Genomic DNA, 24,203 nt, shown 5'->3' with positions numbered 1-24,203 from the left:
GATGCCTTGATAGGAGAACTAATCATCCTGCCCCACAGGAGAACGAATCATCCTGTCAAACAGTCGCCACAGGAGAACTAATCTTCCTAGCCCACAAGAGAACTAATCATCCCGTCCCAAAGTCGTCACGTGGTATCACAAGGGACAGTTGAACCTTTCACCCTGTACATAGCACATCACCAGGGGAGGGTGAGTGGCCCTGTGGTCGTATGTCGCTCCAGTAAGTACCCCAAGCCCCCCAAAGCTCCCAGAGCTCAATGCATGCAACATGAAGGACCCTTATAAGAAGGTCTCTCAACGACTCCAAGTCGTTCGGGAAAGTCACAAATTTGACCTTTCCTCGGGGCTTTGACAAAATGTCTGCGACCTGTACATCAGTCTCAATGCAATGGAGCCTCCTCGCTCATCGACTTACCATATCCCAGATAAGGTAGTATTTGATGTCTATCTGTTGGAGCAATCATCGAATACAAGATTCCTCAACAATCGAATCCCCCCTGGTTGTCACAGAGCATCACGGTGGTATTCATCATATGTACAAACAACTCACTGAAGAGCTTCCACAACCAGGCAACTTCATACGAGATCATACTCGTAGCTATGTATTCGGTCTTGGCGGTGCTTATAGCAACCGACTTCTGCTTCCTGCTCATCCATGATATTGAAGCAGAACCCAAAGAGAACCAACACTGAGAAGTGCTCTATTGATCCTCCACACTGCTTGCCCAGTCAGCATTTGAATAATCATGCAGCTTCATATTTCCGGCAGTGTATCTCAATCCATGAGAGATTGTGCCCTGAAGATATCTCAGAAGATTCTTGGCACCAATACAGTGAGGCTCAACCAAATATGAGCTCACCATGCTAACTGCAAAACATATGTCCAGACGGAAGTTCACTAAGAACATCAATGCAAATGAGTTTATGAAACTTAGAGGCATTTCCCAAATCTGGTCCGGCATCATCACAATTAATAATAATAAGTAAAAATTAATAATAATAATAATAATAATAATAATAATAAATAATAAATAATAAAAATAATAATAATAACAAAAAAATATATATATATAATAATAATAAAAATGAATAATAAACAAATGACGACCTAATTTCTCACTTCATTCCTTAATAACCCTCTTATATATATCAATGATCATAGCTCTGTGATACATCATTAATTTTAAAGATTATCTATTGCCGCATCCCCTGATGATGGACTCACTTCTAAAAGAATGTTGAATGAATTAATTTCGAATGAGCAAACAGCTCAAACATAATACAGAGATATTTACAATAATAGAAACATCAGGTTTCTATGTAGAATATAGAAACACTCAGTTTCATCAAAGAAACTGCTAAAAGAATACAAATAGCAACAGCTAAAAGGAATGAGCATTAAATGCTAAATAGGGATATTCTAATATATTCTAATACCCTCCCTTAATGCTCAATCTATTTACAACACCAATAGACCCTCTGAATTTTACAAATTTATCAGGACCAAGAGGCTTGGTGAAGATGTCGGCGGGCTGCTCTGTTGTGGGAACATATTGTAACTGAACTGAGCCGTCTTCAACAAGCTGGCGAATGTAGTGGCAATGAGTTTCCACATGCTTTGTTCGTTCATGAAATACAGGATTCTTGGCAAGTTTGAGTACTCCCTGATTATCACAAAACAAAGAAGTAGGCCCTGTCTGGGAAACATGCATATCTGCCAGCATACGTCGAAGCCAAACTGCCTCACAGGATGCCTTAACTGCTCCCCGATACTCGGCTTCTGTTGAGGAGAGAGCCACGGCCTGTTGCTTCTTACTAGTCCAAGTAACAGCACCGGATCCTAGATTAAACACATACCCAGCTGTAGATTTACGGTCATCAACCGAACCTGCCCAGTCAGAATCAGTGTAACCACTGAGAATAGGATTGGAACTTCGAGTGTATAGGAGGCCATAATCAGAAGTGCCACGCACATATCGTAGCACACGCTTTGCTGCTTGCCAATGATCAGCTTTAGGAGCGGACATGAAGCGAGAAATGTAGCTTACTGCAAAACTGATGTCAGGTCTGGTAGCAGTAAGATAGATGAGACTGCCCACTAATTGTCTGAATAAAGTTTCATCCACAAGGGGAGAGGATGACTGAGCTGAAAGTTTGAGCCCTGGTTCCATAGGAGTCGTGGCCGGTTTGCAATCCTGCATTCTGAATCTGTCCACAAGATTTTTGGCATACTTGGACTGAGAGAGAAAGATCTGATTTTCAGTCTGCCAAACTTCAACCCCCAGACAATAATGAAGAAGCCCCAAGTCTGTCATCTCAAAAGTTCTGCATAAATCTTGTTTGATCCCATGGATCAAATGTGCAGAGCTACCAGTAATGATAAGATCATCCACATAGACAACCACAAACAAGATATCATCACCAGTATGCTTGATGTACAGGTTTGCATCAGAAGGGCTCCGCTGAAAACCCTGATCTGTCAGATACTGATCAATTTTCATGTACCAAGCCCGAGGAGCTTGTTTCAATCCATAGATTGCTTTAGCTAACCGACACACTTTCTGTTCTTGACCAGCAACCTTGAATCCTGGAGGCTGCATCATGTAGACTTCTTCTTGGAGATCACCATTTAGGAAAGCACTTTTTACATCCATCTGATGAACTTTCCAATTGAACTGAGCTGCTAGGGCAAGAACAAGCCTTATGGTACTCATCTTGGCTGTAGGAGCAAAAGTCTCCTCATAGTCGATGCCTTCCTTCTGTGAGAATTCTCGAGCCACAAGCCGAGCTTTATACTTGTCTATGGTTCCATCAGCTTTGTATTTCACTTTATACACCCATTTGCAGCCTATGGGCTTTTTGTCTGCAGGAAGATCAGAAAGTGTCCATGTGTGATTCTTCTGAAGACTCTGGAATTCGGCTTCCATCGCCTGTTCCCACTCAGATGTACCCTTAGCCTCTGAATAGGTTTGAGGCTCAAAAATACTGTGCAGGTTAGCCATAAGAGCAAAATTGACTGTAGACTGTTGTCTGTTCTTATGTCTAGAAGTTCTGCCTTCAAGGAGCTCATCATCCCGGAGATCACCAATGGTTTTAGCCCACCATTTTGGCCGAAGAGTAGAAGAAGCAATAGCAGGGGTAGAGGAACCAATATCAGGAGGAGGTGGAGAAGACTCAAGAGCGATAGGGGCCGCAATAGGAGGATTATTTTCTGGAGGACGCTCAGATAGAGTATTATCAAATACTGATGCTACATCATCCCTCCCATCAGGTGGACCGACCGGAAGAAGAACACTGTGAGGCTGATCCTCAGAATACTGCTTAGAAGAAGAAGACTGAAAAAATCCTCTGTCTTCATCAAATACTACATCCCGACTGAAGCTAAGACGACCAGTTGCTATATCTATCAGCCTATAGGCCTTGTGATGGTCACTGTACCCTGTCATCATAAGTTTCTGGCTTTTGGAATCCAACTTAGATCGCTTAGCAGCTGGAATCCAAACATATGCAACGGAGCCAAATACTTTGAGATGACTGATCTTAGGCTTACGGCCAGACCAAACCTCTTCAGGAGTCTTCCCTGTAACAGCCTGAGTGGGTGATCTGTTAAGAAGATAAACAGCAGTAAATACTGCTTCAGCCCAGAATTTGTTTGGAACACTCCTGTGTTGTAGCATGGAACGAGCCATTTCAACAACCGTGCGATTGCGACGCTCAACAACACTATTTTGCTGAGGAGTGTAAGGAGTGGTTAATTGACGTTTGATGCCATGAATATCACAGAAGTTGGCAAACGCCGAAGAACAAAATTCCCCCCCATTGTCGGTCCTAAGGGTCATGATGTTACAACCAGATTCTTTTTCCACTAAGGTTTTAAACTTCTGAAAGGTACTAAGAGCATCAGATTTATTTTTTAAAAAATATACCCACATCTTTCTACTGAAATCATCTACAATAAGTAAAAAATATTTGCAAGCAGTGATAGAAGCTGTATTCATAGGACCGCAAATATCAGCATGAAGTAACTGAAGTACCTTAGATGCGCGCCAAGATTCTCCATTTTTGAATGAAGACCGATGTTGCTTTCCCGCTTGACAGGCGCTGCATACCCCCAACTGCTGAGTCTGAATATCAGGTAATCCAGACACAAGTCCCTCCCGAGAGAGCTGAGAGAGATACTGCATATTGAGATGCCCATATCGCTGATGCCATAGAGTGCTGATAGGAGAGATACGTGCTGCTAGAGCCACTTCTGGAGAGTCACCGGTGTCAAGTAGCCTGTATAGACCATGATCCTCTAGGCCGACAGCAACTGTTAAACTAGTCTCCCTGTCAATAATGGAACACTTGTGGGTACTGAACACTACATCAAGTTGAGGAGAATTCCTCATAATCTGGCTGACAGATAGCAGATTAATTTCCATACCAGGAACATAGTATACATTCAGAAATATAAGTGTGCGTCCACCAGACTGAATTTGAACTGTCCCTCTGCCAACTACTGTGTACTTTTCACCTCCGCCAAATACCACGGAATCACTGAAAGGTGAGAAGTCAATAAACCAGTCACGCCTGTGAGAAAAATGACGTGATGCGCCAGAATCAATGTACCATGCAGAGGAAGGAACAGGATCTGAAGCTCTTTTAGCCATAAAGGCGTAAAAGGCAGACTCTGTCTGCTCGGAATGTTCTGCAACATTTGCTGTCTGATGTGGCCCTCCCTGTTTCCTCTGTTCAGAAGCAATCCTCTGTCGACAGTCTTTCTTCATGTGACCGAACCTGTGACAGTAATTACACTGCACACTTTTCTTCCGAGCAGGATCAAAAGGCTGAGAGGAGCCTTTCTGCTGAAAGGACTGAGAGGACTGAAATTTTGCAGAAAATGCATTTTCCGAGGACACTGATGAAGCACTACTACCAAACTGTTGTTTCCACCGATCCTGCTGCAGAAGTTTGGTACATAAATCTGGAAACTTCAGATCAACATTTGTAGTGGTAATGTTGAGTGTTTCGATGAAGTGTTCATAGGATTTCGGTAGACTTTTCAAAGTAATAACTACCATATCTTCCTCCTCCATGGTCCTACCAATGGCTTCGAGCTGATCTCGAATGTCTTTAATTTTGTTGAGATGTTCCTGTAAAGACATATGTTCGTCCATCATGATGGAGAACAACTGATTTTTGAGAAAAAAAGCTCTGCTTTTGTCAGATGTCTCATGCAGTTCTTTCAACTGTTGCCAGATTTCAGCAGCTGTCTTGCCAGAAGGGATTTGTGGTAACTGATCATCAGCGACAGAGAGCTTGAGAAGCATAACAGCCTCTCGATTTCGATCATCAAATTTATCTTGATCGGTCCCAGCTGTACCAGGACGAAGCTCTTTGCCCAAAATGAGTTGATCAAGACGCCTGTACTCAAAAATGGTCAGCATTCTTTGTTTCCAAATGTTATAGTTGCTGCCATTAAAGCGTTGATTTCCTTCTAACATCAGATTGGTGAGTGTGGCCATTTTCCCAAAGAAAATGCAGAGGTCAGCAAAAATATCTCTCCAGTCTAAAAAACAATAGTAATACTGCTGAAACTGTCCCCTTTAATCCTGCTGCAAAAATCCCTTTCTTTAATAAATGTGACAGGTCCAAATCATAAAATAAAGTTTGAGGTTCCTTTATCTGTCCAGATCTGAGTTTTATCCTAAGATAAGCACAGGTCTGAGAATACAGTTTCCCACAGGTTTGCTTCAGGTCCGTGGAGCTCCACCAGAATCCGAGTGGCAACAGAAAATTTCAGGTCTGAGATTGTAATGGGAACACACTGCTGGTTTGGAACAGATAAGAAAAGAACGCTGATTGGGAACACACTGAGCGACAACAGGTAACAAAAAACGCTGATTGGCTGATTGGAAACACGCTGCCGGCAAACACTGCTGATTGGGAACACTGATAAAGTAAATACGAGGATCTAAAATTTGGCCCACGTGAGCTATCACAGCTTCACGTCACGTCTCAGCTACGTGAAATACACTTATATATATACACGTTTGAAACGTATTCCGAGTCGTTTGAAATATATTCACGGCTTTTGAAATATATCCACGGGCTTAGTTGTTTGAAATATATCCACGGGCTTTATAACACTTCGAAATATATATTCACGGGATTCAGATAAACCACGGGTTTGAAATATATATATTTACGGGATTCAGATAAGCCACGGGTTTGAAGTATATATATTCACGGGTTTCAGATAGCCACGGGTTTGAAGTATATATATTCACAGGTTTCAGATAGCCACGGGTTTGAAGTATATATCTACGGATTTCAAATGTATAGCCACGAGTATCTACGGATATCAAATGTATAGCCACGGGTTTGACATATATATCCACGGGTTTCAAATGTATAGCCACGGATTTGGAATATATATAGCCACGAGTTTGACAGAGTTTCAAAAATATATCCACGGGTTTTGAACTAACACGCGTATCCACAGATATCCTGTTTGACAGCGTTCGAGAATAAAAAAAATAGACAGTTGCCCGCAGATTGACTTTTCAGACCACGACTCCGATTTAAAAAAATGAGTTTTGAACTAGAGAAAACACCTGGAACACGATTGCTGAGGAATTCCACGTTGTAGCCGCCAGGCGAAGAGGAAGATAGCCGGATTCACGATTCCAAGCAAGACTGGCCAGCCAAAAAAAATTCCGCTCCCACGAAAACAGTCACCGCCACAAAGTTATTTCCTTAAAACAATGATCATGCAAGGGAAGAATCCATTTCTGTATCGAGATGGACGACTGTAAGCTTTTATCACAACGAGCAAAGCCGAGGCTAAGACTCAGTGAAGGCTGCCTGGCTTACAGAGGGCTCGACCTTAGAAAGGACTCAAGAGGTTGCGATGCAGAGAGAATTACTGTTCAAGAAAACCTCTTAACCTTGCTCTGATACCATAAAAGAATGTTGAATGAATTAATTTCGAATGAGCAAACAGCTCAAACATAATACAGAGATATTTACAATAATAGAAACATCAGGTTTCTATGTAGAATATAGAAACACTCAGTTTCATCAAAGAAACTGCTAAAAGAATACAAATAGCAACAGCTAAAAGGAATGAGCATTAAATGCTAAATAGGGATATTCTAATATATTCTAATAACTTCGTAGTCCGAAACGTTGGGTTCACAAAACTCTACAACAGGTCATTCCTCCTCTATCTAAAACCATTCTCACCTGTATGGATTCTCTATTTAACATCATCACAATATAACTTCTGAAAGTTAAGATCTTCGAGGTAGTCACGGGCTTGCAATTTACCATTCCACATTCGGAATCCAACTCCCTCTTACTTCTGCAAGTGAGAGGGTTTGCACATGTCTGAAATAGGTCGTCCTCAGAAGGTGTTGGTATGAGAGGTCTATCATCCACAACCTTCAAACAATGGTTTGGATCGACTTCACTCTTAGTGAATCTCAGCTTCATCTGACAGTTATCAATCCTCTCATGTCAAACCCGGGGTGATCTGCTTCAAGCCATAGAGGGATTTCTTCCATCGGCACACATGAGATTCCCTATCATGAATCTCAAACCCCTCGGGTTGTTCCAAACCTATGGACCTGCTACACGAGGGGAATGGTCCCCTTGTAAGATTTTCCCTTCGGTACATCTCAGACATGTACCTTCATGCTCCTTTTGAATTCAGGCATCCCTGTCATCATTTGACTTACAGACCTCCGGTGCTATGTGTCAATTGACATGGTCCCCTATGGACTTTCTGCCAACCCTGAACTCAAAGATAAAAGCATCTTTGAAAATTCTATTTCCAAACACATACCTTTCCATCGATGAATGCCACCTTGAAACCTTTTGACTTCCATTGCTGAAATGGACGCCAGGTTCTTCTTGCGGTCAGGTACATAAAAGAGATTCTTGTAAATGAATCGAGTTACCCACATTCAATTGAGGGGTAACATTCCCTACACCCTTTTCGGGATAGGTGGCATCGACTCCAAGTATAATCCCACAGTTGTTTCCATCTCTACCAAATTCGAGAGAGCACCCTTCTATCCGATGAGGTGCCTTGAAGCACTACAATCAATAAGCCAAATTCCCAAAGAATCTGAAGGAGAGTGCCAATACAAGATGACGCTTCTTTATCTTATTAGAAACAACATTTGATTCCTCATACCTGGGGTTCCTTGCTTTCTCTGATGAGTTGGCCGTTTCCTTGATGACCTGCATTACCTGTCATTCCTCTGATCATGGAAGATGTCCCTGGAATGATTGTTATCATCATCAAGTGATGTGTCCTTTCCATTCGGACACTCCTTCGCATAATCGCTGAACTTATTGCAACCAAGGCATCCGCCTTTCCTTCCACCCTTAGATTCAGACTTCCCATTGAAGTGATCTTTAGGTAGGCCATCAGAAGCTTCCGCTGCGCTATTCTAATAATATTCTCTGCTTCGATTTCACCCTTGGTGAATTTGAAGAGGGATAAGGAATCCACTGATCCTTTTTTCCTTTTCCAATTGTCTTCGAAGATTGCTCTTTCACTCTTGCTTGGGCTTTGTCTTCACCTTAGCTCTGATACCATGTTAAGTTTAGGTATGTTCTATGCTTAGAGCAATTTATTTCAATTTTCATAGTTAGCTCAATATCTTTTTCAGATTAGCAATCGCATCAACATTAAAATAAATTGCAGATAGAACATAAACACAAATCGCAGAAGACAAGCCAAGACGAGGACACAAGATGTGGCTCTAGCCAGGGACAAACCCCAATGTGGGGAAACCCTTGATCATTTCTACTTATATGTTCTTCAATAGTTCAACAGAGAGAGAGAGAGAGAGAGAGAGATAGTACCTTTACAACTGAAGTCAACACTTTGACTTATCTAGATGAGAACATAGATCATCTCTAAGAAGATGATACATGAGATCAATTGAAGACATGCTGCTTCAACTGATTCTCCAAGGTGACTCCTTCACCTATCATCGTGCTGCATCTCATCATCATGCTGCGCCTCACCGTGCTGCACCATGTTGCACCCATCATCAGAATGCTACATCTCATCATGCTTCATCAATCATGACAGTACCCATCACTGTACTGCGTCATGTGCCATTGCTGCACCATGTTGCCATACTGACCTATGTGTTTGCTGCACCTAGCTAGCTTGCTGTCCCTTGCTTGCTTGTTGTCCCTAGCATGCTTGTTGTCCCTAGCATGCTTGCTATCCCTGGCATCCTAGTTGTACTTGCTGCACTGAGTATCATGTTGCTGTCCCAATGTGTTATACTAGCAGCAATATGAACTTGCTATATCATATTGCTATACCTCACCATTGTGCTGCGCCTCATTATGCTATGATACACTTCATCGCTGTACCCATCATGCTGCAAAATTCATCAACATGTTGTTGCAATATATCTGCTGCTTGCAACATCATGCTGCTTCAATGCATTATCACTGTTTTCTTCGTCCAAGTCATTGTACTATTATCAACATAGTCCTAACATTTGCTGCGTTGCTGGACAGACTTCAATGTATATCCTTCAACACTCTTCTCCATGTCATACAAGCCTCTTTCAGACCTTCTCCTCTAGGGCTGTAACTGGGGCATGCTTGAATAGTCTTGGTTTATATCACCTGGAGGACTGCAATTAGGGCAGCATAGAGCTTCTCCATAGGGCTGCGTATAGGGCAGCGTAGGGCTCTTCACAGAGCTACGTATAGGGCACCGTAGGGCTCTCCATAGAGCTGTGTATAGGGCAACGTAGGGCTCTCCAATAGCGCTGTGTATAGGGCAGCATAGGGCTCTCCAATAGAGCTTTGTATAGGGCAGCGTAGGGCTCTCCTAGAGCTATGTATAAGGCAGCATAGGGTTCTCCATAGAGTTGTGTATAGGGCAGCGTAGGGCTTTCCAATAGAGCTGTGTACAGGGAAGCATAGGGCTCTCCAATAGAGCTGTGTATAGGGCAGCGTATGGTTTCTCTTTTAGACCAGCAATTAGATCTCTCCTTGCTGCGTTATGTAGGCTTCCTTCACTGCGTTAAAATCTCCTCCATGATAGCGTTAGGATCTAGGGCATCCTCTATGGCAGCGTATCCTCTTTAGATCTCTCCTCCCACCAAAACCCAAAGACAAGTGGAGAGGAAGAGATCACCAAGAGGATGTGTGTCCAAATGACTTTCAAGGCACCTCTATTTATACTAAAACGTTGAGCACAAGTGGGGTTTTTTTGGTCGCTGGCCGACCTTGACGAATTGTCCCATAACACAAATAAATTCATATCTCCATGAATACTTATCGGAATCAGATGATCTTTAGATCAATCCTACACCTCTCGATGAGAGGGATCCAAGAAAAATATCAGCTGCCATAAATAAGATGACCCACATGGAGTTTGGCCCTAGTTGCCAATTTTAACAATGATAGAGTGGCTAAGTATGGGCCCATTTGGGCAATCATTGATGAAAGATGGAAAAATCAACTCCATCGCCCTATACATGCAACTGGGTTTTTTCTGAACCCAAGGTATCATTATAAAGCTCTAGAGGCAGATGCTTTGACTGGGGAGGTTAGAGATGGTTTGATTGAATGTATTGATTGCATGATTGCTAAGGAGAGTGATCAACGGGAGATACATCGACAGATCACTTGTTTCAGCAGAGCCATAGGTACCTTTGACAAGAACCTAGCAAGGATTGCAAGGGAAGCAGATGAGCCAAGTAAACAAACAATTTCAATTTTCAAATCCTTATTTTGTTAAATTGTTTGTAATTTGAAAGTTGGATATAATTTGTTGAGCTAACTCATTACACAACTATGATTTTTGTAGCACAATGGTGGGAGGCATTTGGTAGACATTGTCCTCAATTGCAGAAGTTTGCAATCTGTATTTTGAGTCAAACTTGCAGTGCTACTGGGTGTGAGTGCAATTGGTCCATCTTTGAGAGGATTCACATGAAGAAGAGAAACCGTTTGGAACAAAAGCGGTTAAATGATCTAGTCTATGTCCAATACAATCTTCGACTAAGACACAACCAATTGCTGAACAAAAGACCTGATACAGATCCCATTGTGTTGGAAGATATTGATCCAACATCAGATTGGGTAATGGAGTGTCATCCAACAAAGTTTGATTCTGATGAGGATTTTGGTATTGATTTGGATTTATAGACAAAGACATTAGCTGAAGTTGCTGTTGAACATAATGTTTAGTTGAATGCAGATCTACTTGTACCAGGCATAATTCGAAGTCCTCCAGTTGCAAACACTTCCTCTACTCAGCCACGACAGAAGCACATATCTCGTTTATCTCAGCGTGCAGCTGCTGCGCCTGCTAGTGCTACTACTTCTACAATTGTAGTTGGAGATGGTGATGAGGAGGAGCCATGGGTTTCCCTATCTAACACTGATTCAAAGTCTGAGCTAGATGATGTTAGCTTCTCTAGCAGTAGCCAGTAGTATTGGTGACTAGTGATGTTTTACTGTTTACTTTTGTTGTAGAGGCCATTTAGAGCCTCCTTGGTTATGTGTTTTTGTTTTGATCTCTATATCATGTATGCATTAGACATTGCACTGGGTACCATTTTGATAGAATGGATATATTCATGAGCCTACTTTGATCATATGTTGTCTTCTCTCGATATTCTAATGCTTTGTGTTTGGAAACATGAATGAAAATCTTTAAAATTATGTTTTTTCATAAAAAAAATTAATATTTGATGTATGTTTTACAACGACCGAGTCATTGAAATCAAAGTGGCCAAGTCGATAATGAGTTAGAGTCGGAATCGGAGCCGACCCTCGGCCGTTTCCGAACCCGAGTCGGAGTTTTAAAACATTGATTCGTGAAAGGACCACCTTCATGCCACGTAAGTGACAAGTCATGGCTTTAGAATTTACTAATTTAGAATTCTAGATTTTTTTGAATTCAATTATTTTTTATTTGAAAGTTTAATTATGTTAAATTTTCTTTATTTTGTCGTAGATGTTTGGTTTTGAAGCTATGGTTCAAGGGTACCAAATTTACAGAAATTCACCATCATAATCCTCAATAAGACTTGTAGCAGTTCGAGGTGTGAGCGCAATTGGAGTGTCTTTGAGAAAATACACTCAAATAAGTGCAACATGTTATAACTTTGAATTTCAACTGAGCAATTACATTTATTGTAATTTATGACCCTCAAGAGTCAGGACTCATTAATTTTTGTTTTGACACTCTTACGTGTTGGAGTCCTCACGCCTTAATGACTTGGTGTATGTCGATTACAATCTTCGACTATGGGTGAAGCAAATGGAGAAAACACTAGATGCGGATGCCATTTCCTTGGACAATATTAATGTATTGTCTAAGTGGATGGTGGAGTTTGAGCTTCCCCATCGTGGAGGAGTCACTTGCACGGTTAGAAGAGGGACCAATAGTAGTACGACAACGGGGGCAACAAGAGGACACGGAGGAGGAGCAATAGTGTAATATTCCAAACTTAAATAAATAGTGATATGCAAAGCAAAAACGATTTACAACACAAATTTTAAACAATCGACAAATGCTCATAAAAACTCTAGAATTAAGAACTAGCTGAGCCATTTTATTAATCAATGGAGCAAGTACAATAGTATGGAGGAATTCACTTAGGCTTGCTTCAATGGCAAGCGTGACAGAACCCAGGTGATAATACAATGATCTCAAATGCTGGAAATGGCTGCTTCTCTAATGCTCTGCACTACCCAAAAAATTTCACTGCTGCCTGGAAAGGGGCTGCAAGAAACTCCTCCTCTGGTGCTTAGAAAATGATGAAACTTCAGCCACAAACTCCTTGGCCAAAACCCACAAAAACCCAAAAATGGTTTGGCCCGATTCGGACTTCCCAAAATCGACCCCCAAAGGGACTATTCAATCCCCAACAATTATACACTGTCTGCTGCAAAGATATGGCTTAAAACCCCACCTCTGTTGCTCAGAAAATTTATATTTAGGATCTTTGTCAAAAACCCAGAAAAACCTAGAAATGATTTTGGTTGGTTTAGACTTCTGAAATTTGAGCCCCTTGGAGCCTAACCTCAACTACAACTGCAAAATTTGACCTGCTAGAAGCTGCCTGTAAATCCTCTCGGAAATGCCCCCAAGTGTTGGGTTGACCCTTGCTATGCAATCCTTGACTTCCCGGGTGAGCTCTTGGCTTAAGACACCTGCTCCTAAGCTCCATGAAAAACTGTTGAGTGGCCTCTGCACTGTCCCCTAGCCCATCAATTCAAACTGCTGGAATGTTGGCTCTGCTTGCTGTAAACTCAGCAAGAATGTTGGTCTATTGCTGCTATCTCAGCTCTCTAACTCTTCGACAAACAATCTGATCTCTGTTGGCCTCTATCTCCCTCTGTATTCTCTAGCTGCCCATAAATACACACTCCCTGCTCTGCGTTGGTTGGTGGTGCTACGTCACTGCCCAAAAACTCCTGAAATCCTTGTAGAACTGCTTCTCTAGGGTGGGCACGGATGGTCCCCCGAAGTAGAGGCTGAATCTCTTGCTTGAGAGATTCGTGGCTAAACAACCGGTTGACTCAGCTAAACAACAAAGTGAACAATCATGTGATTTTGTTTGCAAGATGTATGAATGAATCCCAAAATGGGAGCTGCTCCCTCCTTATAACTCCTTGGGCCTCCCTTGCCTCATGTGGGCCCCTCCATCCACTTATTCGACTTTCCTTTCAAGCTATTCGAATGGGCCAATTCGAATTCCCATGTGGGTGGCCCCCACATTCCACTAGCAACCAAATTAAGTCGAATTGCCTCCTAAGTCCCTAAGTTGAAAATGATGGGTTCTCTTCATTAGCCAAAACCGTGCAAAACCGTGTAGCAACACCTTGTTACAAATGTGTTTGAAAAGGGACATGACAGTCCTCCCCTCCCAAATGTTGCTTGCCCTCAAGCAACCTCAAAGTTGGGTGCTCCAATATGTGCTCACCCTCCCACGTGGCATCCTCATCCGGCAAGTTCTTCCAACGCTCCAAAAAATCTCTTGTCCTCAAGTAATGCCTGAACGAGCATCCTCTCTAACTGTTGCTCCCCACTGTCACTGTAACATATGCCAGGGTCCAAGATGTGCCACTGAATCGTCCCTGACCTCAGCACTGTCCTGATATGAAAGAATCCTTTAATACCAGGATGCCAGGCCATCCTGTCCAACATGAAGCTCCACTCACTCCACTCACTATCCTGCCCGGTGCAAGTACCAAAAGTCCCTTGCTCCATCAATGACTTGCTAAATCCCGATGAAAGATCTGTATGATCTCCCCATGCAGTAGCCGGTGCATCCCTAAAGGTTATTGAGCTATGAAGAGTTGTGACGCCCCAGTTCCGTGCTAGTCCCAGAGTGGTGCCACCATGTTGACGTTGCGCTACTCTGACTATGTCATACTCCCCATCATGCACAGACAATATCCTCCTCTCTTGGAATTCAATGGTGGAATACTAAAAGAGGTGAGACACATCTTGCCTGGGCATCTCCATGGCACCAAGGCTTACCCATCCAAATCTAACTCTGAACCTGTGCAACAATAAAGAATGTCTGCCTCCCCATATGACGAAACCCTCTGTGAACCCCCATGTGTCATCCCAAGAGCGAACTATATCACTCTCTGCCACAATTCCGCTCACCACAAGTGATTTATCGATCAACTGAATCCCGACATCCCATAGGCAGACCTGTTGTGGCATAGCCCTGACAACTGATGGAATCCCTTTGGCCCTCTTATCTAGTCCATGCATGCCACCCGTATATATGCTTCATACATCATGAACTAATCCGAGGCATGCTAAATTGTCCGGTGCTTGCCAATGTGTAGTACTGATGACCATTGGAAACCACGTGTGCCAAATAGCTACCCCCTGAATGTGACCAATAGATGGGTATCTGATACGCGCAATCGACTCAGTGTATGCGAATACATCTTGCTCTTGCCAACCATCGCCACTGGTTCGACTACCTTCCCCCTAGAGAATGTGTCGATACAATGTCGGGAACTCAGATACATACTGGACAACTATCTCAGCCGCACACGGTATCCTTTGCTCATGCATGGTCCAGACATGCCCTGTGGAAAGAGTGAAACATGTCTCCCCTATGACCAGCTCCCTAGGCATAGGATCAATGATGAATGATATGCCATCCCTGTCGGTGATCACCTCATCCCTCGACCTGTGGCTGTCAACTTGCACACCGACTCGATGCCCCCAACAAGAAGTCTCCCCTCTATCACACCAAGTGTCATATAAATATCTTGGGTGAGCTTCGCGTCCCCTACTGCTCGTGCCTAGAGTGTCAAAGGACAACAACCAAATCGCCCATTCCTGTAAGTGACGTAGAAGAGGGTCAGGAGTGTGAGTCCTTGTGGATACCATCAAGTATCACTCATCTGTGTCCCCATCAATCCTGGGTGAACTACACCCAAAGGTATGCTTGGTATCTCCGTCCCCGTGTGTCCCTGGAGGCAACACTCCAAGACCTCGTTGTGCAGCGCCATACGCCCCTGCATACCACTGATCAACCCAATACTCCTGGACATGCCACTGTACATCGCGACCTACCCCTGTACACTGCTGGATACTCTCGGCAGCAGCTATGCCATCCTGTACCGTCCTACTTCCTACCTGTGTCACTGCACTTGTCACTCCCCGCATGTACTCACTGCGATGTGAGGCACTCCCACTCCGCAACACAGTCCAACACACTACAACACACCACCATGCATCTCCATGCCCACCTGTAGACCATTGCGCAACGCTAGATGCTCCCACACATCCTTGGATATGATGGCCTAGAGCTATGTCTCTACGTGTTAGGCCACATCCGATTAGTATCATCACCTCCACCATTGCATCATTATCCCTACTGATGAATGGATCTTCCCTCCAAATCCCCCCTGAGGGATCCGAGAAGCGATTCTCTCTATGTATTAGCAATGATGCCACCACTGCTCCACTCCTATGCGTTCTCTGTGCCCCGCACAAAAGTGAAGAGCCACCAGCTCCATGCAAGGGACTGTCTGGTGGCCTGCCAATGCCACCTCCTTTGACAAACTCATGCCAAAGTATGTTGATCACCCAATGATCCCGTGTCAAAATGCCATACCAAGAAAACCAAAAGAGTCTGTCCATAAACTGGTCGACCACTGGTGCTGACCGAGACTCCCCTAGCGAATGTGCATGCTCAATTGCTAGGTCAACTGCACCATCCCGGTTGTAGTCAACCGACATACATGGGAAGTGATAGGTAGTCCCTCCTGGATCCCAATGCCAGTGGGGGCTTCTAGCATCCCCAGTCCCTGGAAACTCCTGCTGAGCTCTACTTAGGTCCACTACCATCTCCATAGTCCACTCCACCGGGTACCAACTCAGAATCTCTCGCCACCCAACCCCAAGAGAGGGATCGAATGCACGAACTCTTGCACATAGAACAACCCCAACATGCAGATGTTGCACCCTGTGCAACTCAGGTCTTCTCATCTCGCTATCGTGGTCAATATATACAATTTGACTAGGTAGCTCTATCTCCCTCTGTCCAATGGGCCAAGGTAACCTAACAGTGTTGCTAGCCCCGTTTATGGATGCCCGAAGAGGGTTGCTCTCACGCTCCAATGTGCACTCTAGCTGCACCAGCAGGGAATCCAACTGCTCCCCAACGTGAGTCAATAATCACTCTCATACCCTCCAACTCCTCGTTTTGCTACAGAATCGCCTCTCGCATTAACACGACCTTCCTTTTTAATGCTAAAAGGTTGGCCTGAAACTGATGGAACTGTCGTGGCTCCAGATACCTCAATAATTGTGGGGTCTCAGCATCATGCTCAACCTCCTCTTTAGGCTCTTGATATCTAAAGACAGGTCTCCACCAACAAAAGCGCCCCCTGGTCTCACCCTCTAACCGTCTTTGTCTTGTCTACTCCTTTTTAGGAGAGCCTTGATCTGGTTGACTTTCCCCACACGATGTAGATGGTTGCACCTCCATGGCCTGCTCACATCTAACGTTTTTGTTGTAAGGGTGAGGATGGGTTTGGTCTGTCACCCTCCTCAACTGAGCCAACCTCTCATCGTCCCAATGAATTCTACCCCAGAATTTCTGCATATTGGATTTCCCTTGAGCCATGGGTTTGTCTCTAGTTTCACTCGTCACTGTGCACTCATACCCAAAGCTTCCATGATCTTCTGGCTAATTTCCCATAGCTAGGCCAAGATCATGCTCTGATACCACTGTAATGTTCCAAACTTAAATAAATAGTGATATGCAAAGGAAAAACGATTTACAACACAAAATTTTTAAACAATTGGCAAATGCTCATAAAAACTCTTGAATTAAGAACCAGCTGAGCCATTTTATTAATCAATGGAGCAAGTACAGTAGTATGGAGGAATTCACTTGGGCTTGCCTCAATGGCAAGCGTGACAAAACCCAGGTGATAATACAATGATCTCAAATGCTGGAAATGGTTGCTCCTCTAATGCTCTGCGCTGCCCAAAAAATTTCACTACTGCTTGGAAAGGGACTGCAAGAAACTCCTCCTCCGGTGTAGAAAATGATGAAACTTCAACCACAAACTCTTTGGCGAAAACCCACAAAAACCCAGAAATGGTTTGGCCCAATTTGAACTTCCCAAAATCGAAACCCAATGGCACTATTCAATCCCCAATAATTCTACAGTGTTTGCTGCAAAGATACGGCTTAAAACCCCACGTCCGTTGCTAAGAAAATTATGAAAATTTATATTTAGGATCCTTGTCAAAAACCCATAAATGATTTTGGCTGGTTTAGACTTCTGAAATTCGACCCCCTTGGAGCCCAACCTCAGCTACAACTGTAAAATTCGATCTGTTGGAAGCTACCTATAAATCCTCTTGGAAATGACCCCAAAGTGCTGGGCTGACCCTTGCTATGCAATCCTTGACTTCCTGGGTGAGCTCTTGGCCTAAGACACCTGCTCCTAAGCTCCACGAAAAATTGTTGAGTGGCCTTTGCGCTGCCCCCTAGCCCAACAATTCGAACTGCTGGAATGCTGGCTCTGCTGGCTGTAAACTCAGTAAGAATGCTGGTCTATTGCTGCTATCTCAGCTCTCTAACTCTTCAGCAAACAACCTGATCTTTGCTGGCCTCTATATCCCTCTACGTATTCTCTAGCTGCCCAGAAATATGCACTTCCTGCTCTGCGCTAGTTGGTGGTGCTACGTCATTGCCCCAAAACTCCTGAAATCCTTGTAGAATTGCTTCTCTAGAGCGGGCACGGATGGTCCCCCGAAGTAGAGGTTGAATCTCTTGCTTGAGAGATTCGTGGCTAAACAGCCGGTTGACTCAGCTAAACAGCAGAGTGAACAATCAAGTGATTTTGTTTGCGAGATGTATGAATGAATCCCAAAATGAGAGCTGCTCCTTCCTTATAACTCCTTGGGCCTCCCTTGCCTCATATGGGCCCCTCCATCCACCTATTCGACTTTCCCTCCAAGCTATCCAAATGGGCCAATTCGAATTCCCATGTGGGTGGCCCCCACATTCCACTAGCAACCAAATTAAGTCAAATTGCCTTCTAAGTCCCTAAGTCGAAAATGATGGGTTCTCTTCTTTAGCCAAAATTGTGCAAAATTGTGTAGCAGCACCCTGTTACAAATGTGTTTGAGAAGGGACATGACAAATAGGAGGAGGAGGAGAATATGGCAGCATCAACACCAGCTTCTACAGATATAGGAGAGCACAGTTCCATACCCATCAGTCATTGTTTGACATTTGGTGCAGGGCTAGGGCCCACCACTGCTAAGGGCAGGCTTGGCAAACAACCCATCATCTTTTCTTCTAAAAGGGGGAGAGGACACTGACATCAGATAGCTAGCTGTTAGATTTTTTGTTTTGCCATTGTACATATAACTCATGATGATGAGATACATTTATATATGTGATGCTATTTTGTATTGGTTCTCCACATTTGAGTTCGTGATTGGACAATTATCAGGAATTAACAGGATTTACTATTGCCTTTGATGTATCATATTTGTTTGACATCCACTACATCATATATATTAGTGCTTTCTACATATTTATGTGCCAATGTATTTATTTGATGCTGTTGTTGCTTTATATGTTTAAAAATCTGAAAAAAATGAATATATTTTGCATTTTTTAATATTTGCTGCTGTTTTCCAAAATTTTCCAAGTTTTTTGTTGATTTTTCTGAAATGATGTTTTTAGGACCCTCATTGATTTTTTGCTGATTCTGACTTTTTCAACACTGGTTATTTCTAATAGCCATAAAACTTTGACTGACCAGAGCTCTAATGCCAAGCTTAACAATTTAACCCAAAAATGATGTGCTGTAAACCTCTTTGACCTAGAATCAAAGTAGGGAAACCATTTCTTCAAGGTTAAGGACATGGAACCCTAAAATCCTCTTGTTATCAAAATATTTGTTGCGCTTGCTTTAATTCTGAAATGGAAGGCAACCTATCCCTCATGAGTGTGTGGATGTACCCTAGCGATGATTTCCAAACCCTCTACAGCCAGAGAGATAAGTTCTTCTCAGATATATACCTTCCATAGAATTGTCCTGTCAAGGTTTTATTGGACATTTCGAGTCTCGACTACCTGGTTCATCGTAACATCTTCAGCTATGGCTAGTTTTGTCTTTGTTTTTAGCAGTTTTATGCATTCTCACCTTTCTTACCTGAATTAACCACAAGTCTACTACCAACCGTCTCCGCACCATTTAAATCCTTATCTCCACCACCTTTTTCCTCTCTTACTTCTGAAGTGCCCACCTTCAGACTAAATTCCTTATTGACACCCAAAATATCCTCATCAGAGTTCGGATCTGAAAGAAGTTCAGTTTTTTGAATACACTCCTTCAAAATAAACTCCTCGTTGCCTTGGCCATCCTCTACCAAATTATGAACAGTAAAAACTTTGGGGATACTTTCTGGCCATCCAACTTCTTCCTTGTAACCATGCAAATAATGCTCTGTTGGTACAAGGACATAGCACAGGACAGAAACACCTGCTTCCACTTGACACTTAGTCTTGTCACCAGCAACATCATAAAGTGCTTTTCATTCTGATACTGTCCTTCTGTCAGAAATGTCATTTTGCCTAAACACCTCTGACCATCCATTGTTCGCCAAAGTTTTTGATGTGGTTTTCTCGCCTAGTACACATCCCTTAATACCCCCACCTTGCCGACACTGCTGGGTACCTTCTTTAGAGAAGATAGGGGGGACCTTCCATGGGATCCTGCACTTGAATTGGCTTGCTCCTCTTCTGGCCTTAGGTTCTGCAAAACCCTAATTCTCCAATACTCCTGCTCAACCTCCATTTTTCCTCCCAAGATTAAATTCTTGCTTCTGCTAAAGTCAATTATATGCTCACCTTGTGTCTTTTGTACCAGCTGCAAACAGAGCAGTTGAGTAGTTCAGTGGTCTGAACTTTAAAGTAGTGGCAGAGACATTCTGCAAGGGAACATACAGTGATGGAATGGGATACCCACAGATAGATAACATAGCCCACATTGGTATGCTTGCATTTCATCAGTGTCTGTCCTTGGTATTGTGATAACTACCAAAAGTGATCAGCAGCTTTACATTTTCAACGTGTTATTCTAAAAATGAATTACAGCGAGCTCTATCTTTGATTCATTTTGTTTCCTAACATTCTGAGGAAATTTGCAGGTACTGAGTATGGTATTTTTTATAATTTCATGCAATTGTGTTGTTATTCACAGGATAAAAACGCTTGTCTTTCTACACTAGAGAAGTATCCTATTGAAACATTGAAGTATGATTTACATCAATTTGTTCGTATGAAGAAAGCTTCTCTGAACAGACCAGTTCTTGATCAGGTAAAGTGCAGAATGAATTTGATATTGGATGACTGACATTATTTCGAGAATAATATTTCTGGTTGTGTGTGTAAAACATTCATGTCAGTCTGGCTTACAATACTAATTTATTGGTTTACAGCTGGTTTATGATGTCTCTAAGGGACGACACTTTCCTTCTTTGTTACATTATACACATCCATCACCAACAGGAAAAGAATGTAACAATAGTGGAGGTCGGAAGCGATTGTATAGAGAAGCAGACTTGCCATACAAATCTATATGTTCAGAAGGTGAAAAGAGGTTAAAGCATGGTGGAAAAGATAGCTCTCAGTCTAATATTGAAAAGAGAAGTGAATGCATTATTGAAAAAACATATAGTGTTTCTGAAAATGGTTGCCAGAACAATTCTTTATGCACTTCAACACAGAATTTTCAGAAAGATTCTCAAACAACTACTGGAAATGGTATGCGGGATATTGGATCTAAACTAGAAATCCACATTTCTGGAGATGAAAAATTACAGCAGTTATCAAGTGGCACCAAGTCAACTTCTAATGGTCATTCACATTGTAGTGAGAGGAGAGATGATGGGGTTTGTTGCTTGGAAGGAGAAACAGATGAACCCAAGGAGGAAAGCAATTCAGAAGCCACAACTACTAGGGAACGCAATTCACTCGAGGCAGAGGAGTTACCAGAATTGGATTTACTGATACCATCTAAAGATGGTCAGGAACAGACTTGTTTCAAATGTAGAGAAGGCGGAGTATTGTCTTGTTGCAGTGGGTGTTCTATTGCTGTGCATGAAAAATGTTTTCAATTAGATGCATCTACTATTCCAGGTGAAACTTTTGATTGCCTTGTCTGTTCTTACAAAAGAGCCCTTGTAGCTTACCAAAAAGCAAAGAAAGACGCTATAGAATCCAAAAAGAGATTACTTGCATTCCTAAATATCAGGTCAGTCCAAGGTAAAGAACAGCGAGCACGGAACAACAATCATAAGGAATGTGAAAAAGGAGGGGAAGCATGTGCCAACAAAATGAAGACTTCTGAAGAGATTTTTAGTCATACAAGTGATTTTAGTTCAGGTTCCAAGAGAAAACATGCGTTTAGCAAAAGTTCTGGAATTTCTGTTCATGGAGATAAAAGACCTGGTGGAATTGAAAATGATCTACCATGTGAACAGAATGAAGCTGACGATGATATGCATGGTGGAGATCTTGAAGATGGTAATATTGATGATGGGAAATACCACTTACGTAATAGGAAATCCACAATGAGGTATTTAGGAACACAATCTTGGGACACAAGGAATTTGAATTCTTCCACAGCATTTAAATTTTAATCCATCACTTTCTGTATTTGAAGATTTGTTTCGAAGCTAAATTCCTGGCAGCCATCATTTAAGGATTTATTGAATGAAAAGATAAAACGTTCAATATCTTTTGCTTTAGAACAATTTACTATACTAGTTGTCATGTGCAGAGGAACCTGTCGTCTGCCTGGTGCACGTAGGAATAAGTTAGTTTGGACAAAGGCTGAAGAGGAGGCTTTGAAGGTGGACCTCCTTTCATGCAGACTTAATTTTTCTTTTCTCTTTCTGCATGTTTTTATTAGTAACCATTTTGATTGCATGTTCGTGGATCATTGGCTCATTTTGAGGGCAGTTTTTTTTCACACAGGAAGGTATGGAGAAATTTGCGATGGGCAAAACCAATGGAATCCCGTGGAAACGCATATGGGAACATGGGAAAGGGATTTTTGACAAGTCACGTTTACCTACTGACTTGAAGGATAAATGGCGGAATATGAAGAAGAGTAATTCCTGAAACATGTCTGTACATTGTACAGTGGCATCCGCTCTTGTCTTGCCAACTCTATAACTGTGTTGCTGAGATTTGTGACTGCATAATACAAGGCAAAATTTCTGAATCAACTATTTCCAATCTAGGAGAATTTTGAATAATTTATATTGGTTCTGAGCTGTGCAAGTCGGCCCCTCCAAATATGATGATTTTCGTTATGAAACCAGTCTAAAATGAAGGACCAAGTTGGCCCCTAAAAGGGAATTTTATTTGTGAATTTTTTTCTAGTTTGAAGGACAGGTTGGCTCAGTCAACAAAATTAATGAATTGTTTTTAATTAATGATATAATAGGCTGATCACCTCAGGTTTATGGTCATGTCAACCCATCTTTAGTGCCCCTTCGTTGACTACAAGTAGTGGGCTCAGATCTCCCCTAAAAGAATCATTCTTGACATGCCAATCTTATGCAATTCTCTTATTTTTCTCGAGGCCAGGGCAGAACGAAAATTAGTTGAAGTAGGCTGAGTTTATCTGAAGGAATTTGATTTTATTGTTTGTCTTTAATGTTGGTGATTCATTGGACTGGTGGATGGTTCTTCAAGGCATTCTTTTCAGATCTGTTCTAATTATTTTGGGGCAACTCTGCACAATAATTTGGCCCTCATCTAGGGCAAAATTAGGTCTGTTCTGTGGCTTAATTCGTGTAAGTTTTGAGGTTGTCTATGGTGCCCTTCTTGCAATTGGTTTTGAGGCTCCTTTTGGCCTTTTGATGCAGAGTCTTTGAGGTTCCAATTTGGCCTGTCCGAGGCCTTATCTAAGCCCTAATTCAACCCCCTTTTGAGACTGTTCAGTGACAGACTTGAAGGTCTATTCTAAGGCATAATATGAACCTATTCTGAGGCACTATTTGAACCATCTCTGTGGCATCTTTCGGACTATTTGTGGCACATGTTTTGGCCTATTAGTGAGGCCTAATTTCGGGCATTCCTGAAGCTCTTGTCTGAGGCTTCATGAAGCTTGAATTGAGACAATTTTGAGCATTGTTTTCAGTCCCCCTTGAGGCATAATTTCAGTTATATTGGAGGAGGGCTGAATTTGAAGTAGTTTCAAGCTCTGTTTCAACCCACCCTTAAGTAGATCTTTCATGCATGATATTGAACCCTCTCCTGAGTACTAAATAGAGGCTTATTTGATGTCTGAGGCTGTTTCAAGGGTTGATTCATCTGCAAACTAAAGTCTGACCGAATTTAACGGCAGCCAAGGAAGCCTGGTCAGGGTCTGATCTAAGGAAGTCCAAGACAAAATCTTAACACAGATTGAAGGGCTTCTTAGAGGCATAAGCTTGACAAGTACTACTACAAGAAGTTAAGGGCTGTTAAGGGGCATTGCCAAAGGCAAAATATTTGACAAAGTCTGAAGCAATTGGTGGCAGAAAAGGTGCATCTTTCTCCAGGTATGAGACAATTTTTTTGTAAACTGTTAAGTATGTATTTGAATTGAACACTGGAGGAGGTGTTGATAAATCCAAGAAGCAATCTTGAAGT

At 42.4% G+C, this 24,203-nt stretch overlaps 1 protein-coding gene across 4 annotated transcripts in view; it reads left to right on the top strand.

Annotated features, from left to right (window-relative positions):
• LOC149194773 (uncharacterized) overlaps positions 1-23,035 on the top strand; it is a 44,182-nt gene extending 21,147 nt beyond the window's left edge. For 3 of the 4 annotated variants that reach the window (XM_089405163.1, XM_089405160.1, XM_089405162.1), the window contains 4 exons: positions 20,758-20,874; positions 20,996-22,134; positions 22,339-22,411; positions 22,536-23,035. In XM_089405163.1, the coding sequence (XP_089261289.1) occupies positions 20,758-20,874; positions 20,996-22,134; positions 22,339-22,411; positions 22,536-22,682 (1,476 nt within the window). In that variant the 3' untranslated portion in view covers positions 22,683-23,035. The remainder of the gene's footprint in view (positions 1-20,757; positions 20,875-20,995; positions 22,135-22,338; positions 22,412-22,535) is intronic. The other variant, XM_089405161.1, reaches the window with a different exon arrangement.
• The last annotated feature ends 1,168 nt before the right edge of the window (positions 23,036-24,203 follow it).

Source organism: Pinus tabuliformis, chromosome 2_2, assembly GCF_031772625.1.
Source record: "Pinus tabuliformis cultivar Carrire ecotype Pingquan chromosome 2_2, CPIR1, whole genome shotgun sequence".
In the NCBI taxonomy this organism is placed as follows: Eukaryota; Viridiplantae; Streptophyta; class Pinopsida; order Pinales; family Pinaceae; genus Pinus; species Pinus tabuliformis.
Note: the sequence above shows the minus strand (reverse complement) of the source record. Positions and strands in the feature narration are given on the sequence as shown.